At 46.4% G+C, this 11921-nt stretch overlaps 1 protein-coding gene across 1 annotated transcript; it reads right to left on the bottom strand.

Moving 5' to 3' along the window:
- Positions 1-1072: 1072 nt before the first annotated feature.
- On the bottom strand, positions 1073-9562 carry e2f1 (E2F transcription factor 1). Its single transcript, XM_064299431.1, has 7 exons — positions 7908-9562; positions 6787-6889; positions 5956-6175; positions 4822-4974; positions 4184-4298; positions 3561-3708; positions 1073-2892 (listed from the first exon to the last, which is right to left on the bottom strand). Exons 1-7 carry the CDS (start codon positions 8148-8150, stop codon positions 2627-2629), a joined length of 1248 nt encoding a protein of 415 aa, XP_064155501.1. The 5' UTR covers positions 8151-9562; the 3' UTR covers positions 1073-2626.
- Between the last annotated feature and the right edge of the window lie 2359 nt (positions 9563-11921).

The following is an 11921-nucleotide window of genomic DNA, read 5'->3' as shown; positions in this document are numbered from 1 at the left end:
ATTACTTCAATCTGACCGCAGAAAGCGGCCGGGAGGGGCTCTGCGTTTCGGGTCATGCACCGGTACCTGCAGGTTATGCACTTGTGGCTGTTGTTGTGCAATTTGAAATTTTCAGGCTCAACGAGTTTTAAGTTGCCTGCGACGGATACAATAGACACAAACCACAGCTTTCCCCTCATTCCTCAACCGCGGACACTGCGCTAGCCATCGCGGTCTGAATGCATACTTTCTGCTTGCACTTTCACCCTCGACCTCTGTGTCATCTTGGAAATAGCTGTACACCTTCATTTCTATATAGCTTCATTTCTGCTTCAGCTTGTAACTTTCGCCGTCCTCGACTCTAAAGAACATGACACTTTTATGTTCACAGGTAACGTTCAAACACTCCAACCAGGAAGCAGGCCAAATGAACAGATGAAAGAATGCACATTGTTTAAATAAAACTTGTTTTACCCTCTGGCACAAATACAACTATATCAAATATTTACTCACTCTTCTCAAAAAAAAGATTGCATATGTGCGTTGTAGAGCCCTGCTCAAGGCCTTAATTGGCTGCTGATTGAATAGAAACCACAAAAACATGCAGACATTGTGGCCCTCCAGGACCGGAGTTAAACCTGCAGACACTGTGGCCCTCCAGGACTGGAGTTAAACCTGCAGACACTGTGGCCCTCCAAGACTGGAGCTTGAGATGGCTGGCCATTCATGACTGTGCAAATATATATCGCAGGGCACACACACCATTCACTCACATACTCATACCTATGGGCAATTTAGGGTCTCCAATCAGCCTACCTGCATGTCTTTGGACTGTGGGAGGAAACCCACGCGGATACGTGGAGAACATGCAAACTCCACACAGAAAGGCTCCAAGCAGAGATTCGAACCCACAACCTTCTTGCTGTGAGACGACAGTGCTACCCACTGCACCGCCCTGTTATTCATAAACACCAAAAATAAGCAGAATTAAGCCCTTTATAACTACTGAACAACATCACTCTTGAAAGAATAAAAGCTATAAAACACAAGAATCGCATTCAGTTTGCAGACACAATAACAACAGAAAACGGACTTTCGGGGATTACGCATTTAATTAAGAACACATTTCACTCCATTTCATTTTTGCATAATCTTGACGGACAGTAACACACTTACAAAAATATTCCAAATCATTTCTTATTTTTGAGAATATCTAGAGAGAGAGACAGAAAAATATTCCGCAGTTTCTGTTCAACAAAAACAACACAAAACAAAAAAACAGAAGATCAGGTCTCTGATCAATAAATACACAATAAATCAAAGTTATGCAATTAATGTCAGATTAAATGATTTAAAAACGAGTAAAACAGCTAAAACAAACTGGCAAAAACCCATTTCCTTTACACTATAAACATGTTTTTGACAGTGCCGTGAGCAAGTAAATACATCGGAACGCGGGTTCGCGAAGATTTCGCCGGGCACAACCCCTCCCACACTATCCCGGCAACCACGCACCATATCGCCACGCACTACCTGTAAGAGGGTAGGACTTGCAAGTGCCCCAGTTGAAGTGCCCCAGTTTTTTTACAAAATACATTTTTCCACCAAGAGAGGTTACGCACCATGTAGAGCAGTGGTGTCAAACTCGTTGCCATGGAGGGCCGTGTGTATGCAGGTTTCCATTCCAACCAATTAATGCTGCCTTAATTGAGTCCAATTACTCATTCAGCCATATGCGTTTAACTGCATTGAAGCACAGAATATAAGAAAATTTTTATTTAGACAATGCGGGTCACCATAGACGTCGGGTCACCATTGTGCACAAACCTGCATCCCTAATTCAGCAAATAATTTAACTAATTATATAATCAAGATCTGAGGCTGGAATGAAAACCTGCATACACACGGCCCTCCATGGCAACGAGTTTGACACCACTGATGTAGAGGTAATACAGAACTGACAGGCAGAGTTAAAAGGGTAAGGACCTCAGGCCCGTGAGCTTGTAGCACGACAGAAACACTGATGTGCGCCTCGATAAAACGCGCTTTATAGCGAGTTAGCGCCGCTAGCGCCCGTGCGTCGCCAGCCCAGCTTAACGGCGAGCGCTTCACCCCCAATCCGGCTTCACTTACCGTTTAACCTGTCAAACCCATTTCCCAGACCTGAGATGGGGGGGGGGGACGACCACATCACCTACTGGTGCTGCTCATACGCTCCACCTCCTAAGAACAAACCTGAACTACATCCAAGCCCTTCTCACAGAAAGGCGTCTTCTATGCTTCCAGAAATTATGGCGGTAAACCTTCTAGGATTACTTGCTAGCATAATGCACTTCAAACAATTATTTATTTTTTTAAATATTTTTTTTTTTTTTTTTTGTTTTCTACCTCGTTTTTTTGTCCCCCCCAGCCCAGCTAAGTTTCGCCCTGCCACCATACCTTCCCCACACACACACGGACACACACATTTGCACGCACACACTCCGACGTGAAATACTGGAAAGAAATCCACATATAAATAAACTGGCCATGGAAAGTACCGTTGTCCACCACCCAACTCTCTCCAGTGGCCCAAGTGCTAAGTTGTGGTCTACAGCTTTGCACCCCACCCCCACCCCCCACCATAGTCCTTCCACCCCTCACACCCTTACAAGTCCATGGGGGCCAGGTCCCCGAAGTCGCAGTCGAAGAGTTCGCTTACGCCCTCCCCCTCCTCCAGGCCGAAGTGGTAGTCGTGCACGTGGGGGGGGGACAGGTTGATGAAGCTGTCCAGGGGCAGGGAGGAGAAGTCCTCCAGGCTCCGGTCCAGCAGGTAGTCCGCCGACACCAGGGAGGAGAGGTCGAAGTCGCCGAGCTCCCCCAGGGGGGCGAACGGTTCTCCCTCCAGGAGCCTCGCTGCGGGGAGGGAAGAGCGTGAACGACACCCGTGAACAAGGGGTCCTCATCCGAAACAGTCGCCGCATCACACTGCATTATGGGCATTTAGCAGACGCTCTCATCCAGAGCGACTTGCACAACTCACTACGCAGCATTTACACTGCATCCATTTATACAGCAGGTCAAGCACCTCATGCAAGGTTGGACCCTTCGAGTGTGTCAAATCTGCTACCTTTAGGTTACAAGACCAGTTCCTTACCCGTTATACTACACTGCCGCCCCAATCGCTGCAGAGGCCATTCCTGCTACAGGTGACCCAGTCTGCTTCCCCCTCACTGCCCTGTAGCACGGGTAAGCTGTAACAGGGGCCACGCCCTACCCTCCCCGTGCACTCCCACCCCCCCGGCACTCCTGCAATCGCACTTGACAAACCTGTCACTACCCGTCTGCATACCTGCCCCGCCCACATCCTCAGAGGCCAATCCTGCTCTGACCGTTGCTTCACCCCCATCTTCCCTAGTGTCACGGGTAAGCTGTACCGCGGCCAGGCACTCTCACCTGCTCCCCGTGCCTGCCCCTCTCTGGAGCACTCCTGATGACTTGAAACAAGAACTGATAACTTCTGATTCTGCCCCGCCCACATCACCGTGGCAACATCCCTCCAACGCGTCGCTCACCCGCATCTCTCCCAGTTCAGCGGAGCGTCCGGTCGGCTGCGAGCACTCGGGCGTGCTGCATCCGCGGCGCGGCTCCCTCTGCTGGCTGAGGGGAGGCACTGCCGGTGGCTTTCGCGGGGCTGCTGGCGGTCACGGGGCTGCAGACCCCCGAGCTGTCCTCCGGGCACAGGAAGACCTGATGGCCGCGGCCTCTTCAGAGATCTGGTAACCTGGGACGGAGGGGGGTAGGATTAGTCTTAAGGTGACCACCATTCTGCAATTTAATTCCGAGAAAAGAAAGTACACCGATTATGAACAACCCAAAACAAACATTCCAGTATTGCGTCTATAAGATGAGTTATGTAAGCACCTTATTCCAGTAGCTGTATTCTGCAATTTATTTTCTAGAAAAAAGTAGACCGATTATGAATAATCCAAAATAAACATTCCAGTATTGCAACTATGAGATGAGTTATGTAAGCGCCTTATTACAGTAGCCACACCCCAAATAAAACCACATTGTGGCGGTGTCACCATTCAAAAACGCAGGCAGGTGTGTCTGTGTGTGTGTGAGTGTGTGTGTGATCTCCGTATCATCCAGTAATGCCCCTGGGCACCAGTCAGCACCCAGCCCAATTAGATGGCACTAGCCCGGCCCCTCCCACCCTTACATCAGAGGGCTCAGAAACCTCCATCTGCGTCTCCGGGGGGGCGCGGACCACCATTACGAGCTGGTCAGGGGGGTCGACCGTGTTCCGCAAGTCCTGGCACATCACGTACCCCAACGTGGCATCCATTAAGGAACACACCGAGTGTACAGATTTTACACCCCCCAATCCCAATCAATAAACTTTGCCTCACCCTCACCCCCAAGCCCCTCCCCCTCCCCTGGCACCACCCATCAGCTTCACCCCCTTCCCTTGGGACCACCCCTCAGCTCCACCCCCCTCCCTTGGGACCACCCCTTAGCCCCACCCCCCTCCCCTGGCACTACCCCCTCAGCTCCGCCCCCCCCACTCCCCTGGCCCTCCTCACCCCTCAGCTCCGCCCCCTCCCTAGCACAGCACCCACCCGCTTCACCTCCCCCCCTCCCCTCTCCTGGCACACCACCCCTGCCACGCTCCGGCCACCCCCCCTCCCCCCTCCTCCCCCCTCCCCCCCCTCTCCTGGCACCCAGCCCTCCTCCCCCACCCCCCCCTCCCCTGGCACCAGCCCTTAGCTCCGCCCCCTTCCTTTCGCACCACCCTTCAGCGCCGCCGCCGTCCTGGCCCCGAGCCGCCCGTCCCCCAGGCTCCCTCAGAAAGGATATTTCTTGTTCTGAGAGTCCTCGGTGAGCAGGCGGAGCTGCAGGTTGCACTTGGCGATGAGCTCGTCCAGCTTGTCCTCCGCGCGGGTCAGCTCGGACACCTCCTTCTGCAGGGCCTGCTGCCGGGCTGCCGACGCCCCGTCCAGCCGGTTCCCCCTGAGAGAGGCAGGCCGGGCCAGGCATGACTAATCGAGCTCCGCTCACAGGCGACCCCCCTCCACATAAGCCACGGTCATTCGTTTGAAGCAGAACTTCTCTGTGCGAGTGTAAGTGTGAAATCCGATCGCATTTTTATTTTTGCCAGAATATCTAAAGTCAACGGTATAAACCGGGGGTGTCAAACCCCGTGCAGGCATTTGTGGTTTCCAGTCAATCACCAGCCAAACGAAAACCTTCAGAACAAGGTGTTCCGATTCAGCCAATCAGACTTGAATCGCTAGTGTGGAAATACAATAAATAGCCTACGCAGACACTGTGGCTCTACAGGACTGGAGTTAAACCTGCAGACCTTGACAGGCCAAGTCAGTCATCCATCCTGACTTCAACTGAACGCGCATTTCACTTGCTGAAGATAACACTGACGGTAAAAACAGCCCAGAAGCAAACAGGAACTGAAGATGGCTGCAGAAAAGGTCTGGTAAAGCATCACCAGGAAAGACACTCAGCATCTGGTGATGTCTATGGGTTGCAGACTTCAGGCAGTCGTCAAATTTGCGACCAAATACTGCAACCAAATAATAAACAATCATTTCAGATAGTTAATTTTTTCCCCATTACTTTTGCTCCCATAAAATTGGGTGGGGTGGGGGGGGGGGGGGGGGGGGGGGGCATGTATTAAAAAGGCTGTAATTTCAAAACAGATCACCTCATATGGATGTATGCACACACGATACACATGTATCAAAATAAAGCTGATGATCTTCACTTTAACATCATATGAAATGATCTGGCTCAAATCCAAAGTGCCAGATATACATATCCATTTATTTAACCAGCTAGTGCTAATCAGAAATAATGTGACAGGCGTGGGGGCGGGGTTATGATAACTGGCAGCACAGGGGGCTGAGCTCACAAAGGACAGGTGTAGGGGAGGGGCTCAGGTGGACAGACTGCAGATACAGGCAGGCCCAAACTCACAGCCACTGGATGTTGTTCTTGGACTTTTTGGAGATGAGGTGGATGCCCTCCAGGACGTTGGTGATGTCATAGATGCGGCGTTTCTGGACCTCCAGCGCCTGGGAGGCCCAGTTGAGGTCCACCACCCCGTCGGGCGACTGGGCCAGCAGGTCCAGGAAGCGCTTGGTGGTCAGGTTCAGGGACGTGTCGTAGCGCGACTTCTCCACCGACACCTTCGGCACTGAGGAAGAGTACAGACAGACTGTCTGAGGGGAACTGGACACCATTCGCGTGTCAAACATGCCAGATCAGACATACCCATCCTGCAACCTGATAGGCCAGCCGTTAAACACAATCACTTTCATTATGCCTCCAACACTCTTCCTCCCAGATTCAATGCGCACTATTCTCATCAATGATTGGTAGACAAGCTCAGCCACATCGTAACTGTGATCATTTATAGCCAATGCTGGGAGGTGCCAAACTAATCTCCCATATGCACAGAACGCCCTGTCCCACCTCATAAAAACAAACATCTAAGCAAAGCCAATTTTGCAGGAGATTGGCTGTGCGTGCCCTTCACGGACTAAGCTGCACACACATTTAAAAGAAAAAAGAAAAAGAAAGTAAAAGTAAAAGAAAAATTTAGGAGCATTTTAAAACTATTATTAGACAGTTGGTATAGTTTGACCCACAAATTAAGTTTGAAATGTTATGAAAATCAGTACACGATTGAAAAAGCTTAGTCTCTCTTTGCTGACCCGAGGAGAAAAACAGAATTTTAGAGGAATTCCCTCACTGTTTTGCCAAGCAAATCCAGCGCTCTCTTCCCTTTGGTGGGTGTTAAAGTACCTCTAGGGGGTGCTGGAGTTGCAGTTGGTGTTCTGCCTGGGGGAGCGGGACAGGAACTGCTCACATACTGGTGATCGCTGTCCAAATCCAGCTTTCGCTTCACCTGGGAGAGTTCCAACGGACAAGATTCCAGGTATGGTTAGCGAGGGGGTGGTGTGCTCACTAAAACGCGTGCATGGGCACACACAGACAAACATGCAGAGACACACTTATACACACATGCAACCAAACATACAGACACACACTTATACACACATGCAGCCAAACATACAGACACACACTTATGCATGCACGCAGCCAAACATACAGACACACACTTATGCATGCACGCAGCCAAACATACAGACACACACTTATGCATGCATGCAGCCAAACATGCAGACACACACTTATGCATGCACGCAGCCAAACATACAAACACACACTTATACACACACGCAGCCAAACATACAGACACACACTTATGCACGCACGCAGCCAAACATGCAGACACACTTATGCACGCACACAGACAAACATGCAGACACACTTATGCACGCACAGACACATGGAGACACACACACACACAAATACAAACATGCAAACACATGCATGCATGCACAGACACATGGACATACACAAACATGCAGACACACAAATGCATATACAAAGTGTCAGACAGACACACACACACACATTCAAATGGGGCATCATTCCTCTCTCCACCTGACAGAAGATCCACAATAAGGTAATTTTTTCATTTGGATCATATGCTTATGACATTTATACTATCTATGCATTCATCGAAGGTTAAGGACCTACTCCTCAGCAGTATGACTTAGCTGGAAATAAGTGACATGGCATTTTTAACAAAAAAGTTATATAACGTTTATTATACAGGAAACTACGACGGCTGACATTAAACATTTGCACATGACGCGAATGTGCGGTTCTGAATGACGCACTTAAACTTTTAGGTTTTTATGTCGCCGAAGCCAACTTTAACATGCGTGGTTCTATTTAAAAAAAAAAAAAAAAAAAAAAACTTTTTGCAGCTGTCACTGCGTGTAGCCAACACCCGTAACGAACAAGTGCCACACCCACGCTCCGCTTAGGAAAGCAGAACGCGCAGCGTTTCCTACCGGAGGGCGTCCCAGCGTGGGTCGGCGCGGGTCCTCCGCGGGCGCGGAGCCTTGAGGGGTTGCGAACAGAAGGATCTCCCCCGCGCTGTTGGGAGCGGTCGAGTGAATGTCCACATCGTTCGGGGTGGAAATGATCACGATCTGATGTTCCTCGCTGAGGTCGATGTTCCCAGAGCTCAAAATAGACTCGAAATCAGCCAAAAGATCCTCCGAGGTCAGACCGGTTATCAGCGTCTCTGACATTGCATGGACACAGGGCAGCTTCCTCTGCCAGTGGTCTGTGATCCGGACAGTCCAACAATCCTTAGGCAATTAAAAAACCTCTTTTTTTGGCTAACAGTTGTCTCGCCTGGTGGCGGTTTTGTGTACACAACAATAAACACCTATAGAAAAACTGACACTATTAATGGCTGGGTTGACCATGTTTAGATTAGCCAGCTAACTGGTTAATACATAAGCTTAAAAACACACGTTTCGTTCAGTTGTATTAGCTTAGTTTCACTTTTCCAGTTAGCATTGGTTGCAATTGGGAACACTTGGTGTCAATGTCCAAGTAATCAGTTAACGTTACTTTTGGTTTGATACTAACTTAGCAAATGTGCATTTCTTTACAATCCCAACAGAAAATCGCAATGTTTATGACTTTGCCAATTAATAAGACTGTCAGCTAGCTAGTCATCTTATTACTCTGATTAGTTACCATTAGGGGAGGAAATCATTTTAGTAAACTAGTGTTGTGTCAAGTAGCTACAGCCAGTAGCTAGCTAGCAAGTTTGGTTAGATACTCAGGTATCTAAAATCAGTCAAAAAACTAACAAGAAAAACAACAGGAAGCTTGTTAGACAACTAGCAATCTAATCTAATCGGTTTTCTGTCTGCAGGGGCAATGGAACAAATTTGATCCCTTTCAGTTTTCATAGACTCTCTCCCTCTTTGTTCACCACAGAGACCATCTGTCTCTTCTGTAGGATTGATAGCGAAACGCTAGCTAGCCTAGTAGCTAACTATAAAACTTATACCACTTTTCGTCTTCCGCCTTAATTCAACTTTACCGAGATTCGGATTAACCAGTCGGTCTTTTGAATGAGACGTATCAGCTAATTAGCTCGATAATATAGCCAATATCGACTAAAAAACAAGTCTTAATAAGTAAGTCACCCATATGTTTCTCCCAGGACTGACACACACTTGTAGCAAGCTATTTCGTAAGGTGGCTAACCAGTAAAAAGTATCTTTGCAAAGACAAAGAAAGAGAATTACTATAGAATAATAATAACAAATCGCAAAGGAGCTAGGATTGGGTAGCAGGCCAGACCACAAACTCGGCAGCTCCGGTTGCAATATCTTCGTCGCCAAGAAGTGAAAAGCACCCTGTTCACCTCTCTCTGAGTTGTGTCCGCGCATCCAGGAAGAACACCGATGCAAGGAGAAATCGCACTGTTCAAAATGTTACGTCCTTAAAGGATTTCCAGGCACTTGTATACAAAAATGCAATTTCTCTGGAGGTCAGTCCACAGTCAAACCCTGCTACCTTCACCAAGCAGCGCAGTCCTCTGCACAAAAAGCTCTGTGTTATTGTTGTTATTGTCCCAGCTGATCGGAACAAGGGTTGAGGTTTGCGCGCCAAATCTTTTTTGCCGCGAAACATGCACGTGTAAGAATTCCGCTGCGTGATTGGTCGAGCTGCTGGGCCTCATAGGTGTACTGTATATAATCCTAAAGCCCTGTCATTGGTTGAGTTCAGTGGCAGTCATTCGGTTTATAGTCATTCTATTGTTCCTTAAATAACAGGACTGAAGTTTTCACCGTTCAAGGGAGTTACGTTCAACTATTTGTGGATATTATTTCTAATATTTAAGAGTTACACATGGTTAAGCGTGGTTTATGATTAGTCAATACTCATAGTCAGCTTGCAAACCTGTATATTTTGTATTTCTGAAGCTGAAATTTTCTAAGTAGTTTGCAAGGGAACAAGGCGAAGATTACGACTAGTGCTTTCAGAGATGTGTTGGTTTGAACAAAGATGTCTCCACTCCCAGTATTGACAGGGTGATATCGCAGCACTGATCTGAGAAGAAAAGGCGTCCTAGTATGAGAACAGGACAGAAAGCTTCAGAATTACATGTATGATGATTCATGTGCAGACGTGAATAAAATATGCATTTAGCTCATTTAAGCCATATGTTGTTTTATTAATAATTTTCAATTGAGTAATGCCCGTTAATTGATATGCAGAGCACGTAAAACATCATACGGTAATAGGGTGTGGGTTAATTTCACTTTTCAACACAACTTGCTTGTTCAAGTGAGTTCCACAATTTAAAATTGAGGTAAATTTTAGCTACTGTTTGTATGTATTTCAAACACGAACAGGAACCATGAGGCTTTTGTGCTTAATTTAACCATTATTTAACCAGGAATACCCACCCCATTGATATACGTACATAAAACACAAAGTTATCCAATAAGACAATTGACAGTTAAGTTACATACATGAAATGGGAAATAAGACCGTAGTATAACGAATTGCAGAGCTGAGGTTAAATGCAAGAGCACACTTAAGTCACTTATTCATGAATTACATGTTTAAAACCAGCAATTGAAATAGGCTACACGTCTTGTTTTAAGAATTTTTTGCAGATTGTTCCAACTTGATTGTAGGGTGCAGAATAACTGAAGCTCAGTATTCCAAATTCAGTAGAGGGAGGGGGTACTTTTAAACGTATCACGTCGAGCGGAGGGAGGAAAAAAGTAAACCGATTATTGTTTTCTAGATGAATATACCAGTGGATCGATCTGCACGGATGGGATGCAAAGAAGTCAAGCCAGACCATTAATATAAGAGACAGCGATGGGTTAAAGATTCAGCACCTGCAATGAAGCAGTATGGTAAATTATCCAATACATGTAAAGTAGTAGAGGAAGCATGCACATATAGCATGTCACCAGAACCGTTCGTGACCATTTTGGTATTTGAGCCTGAATCAAATATGTATTTGACCCAGCTCTCCAAGACAGGGGAGGCTGCATGCTTTTAAAACGTTTTGATATTTTCTCTTTTGGTAAATTCGCATCAGTTTTAGAAGATAATTCTATTGTTAAATGCTTCTGACTGCACTGCATTCAACTGATTTTATGGATTTTGATTGTATTATTGATATTATTTTAATCAGTGTCATGTTTTCTATGTTGTATTTGTAAGCGACTTTGATGTGTTTTGTGCTGCTCCCTAGGCAAGGGTTCTCTTGTAAAAGAGATTAAAAAAAGAAAAATCTGAGTGAAACTTTTACCTGCCTTCAAAAGGCTTAATAAAAAAAATCTACATGATAACACCATAATTTAACACAGAGCTTCAACAAGTTTTTTCTTGGTATGAAAAGTAAAATAAGAGCTCCTTTGTTAAATCTGAAATATGCTTGCTGTAAGAAAGCTTATCCTGGTCAGGGTCTCAGGGGGTACTGGGGCCTATCCCAGCACACATTGGGCGAGAGGCAGGACCATGTCTTGACCATGCACTGCAGCCACTATGAAGTCCTAGCGGTCTAAACAAGAAGGTCCAGTTAGGGTGTTTTATTTAATGAAATTGACAACAAAATTGTTTTCTGATACACATGTATTTTTTGTTCACCATAAGATCATGTTTGAGACACAATAAACATCATGTCTGATGTATGTACTTATAATTAGGACCACCAGTTGGTCGCCCTTTGTTTTCTCGCATTGTACTTCAGACCAGTACTTCAGTCCCTTCTCAAACCATTATGCTATTTGCAGCACTTCAGCAATACATTATTTGCCAGTAATTAAGTACAGATGATTATTGACAACAATGTTTACAAGTGACACTCGTTCCATTACTTACTACTGTGGACATGTTGTGCAGGGGCATGATAGGTTTCCTTAAAAGCATTAAACATGAGAGCAGCTATATAGCATATTACTTGCACAAAAAAAAGTTAAATAAAAAAATGAAATTCATGATTCAATGAATTAACAAATCATGGTCTTCAACAA

This window comes from Anguilla rostrata, chromosome 11, assembly GCF_018555375.3.
Source record: "Anguilla rostrata isolate EN2019 chromosome 11, ASM1855537v3, whole genome shotgun sequence".
In the NCBI taxonomy this organism is placed as follows: domain Eukaryota; kingdom Metazoa; phylum Chordata; class Actinopteri; order Anguilliformes; family Anguillidae; genus Anguilla; species Anguilla rostrata.
This window is presented reverse-complemented; position numbering and strand designations above follow the sequence as displayed.

Bases quoted from the DNA above. Each gene is read 5' to 3' on its own strand.
- e2f1 (XM_064299431.1), bottom strand. From the start codon at position 8,150: ATGTCAGAGACGCTGATAACCGGTCTGACCTCGGAGGATCTTTTGGCT. The intron at 6,176-6,786 runs GTACTTTAACAC...ACTCTTCCTCAG, and splicing joins AACTCCAGCACCCCCTAGAG to TGCCGAAGGTGTCGGTGGAG. The intron at 4,975-5,955 runs GTGAGTTTGGGC...TGCCTCTCTCAG, and splicing joins AAGAACAACATCCAGTGGCT to GGGGAACCGGCTGGACGGGG.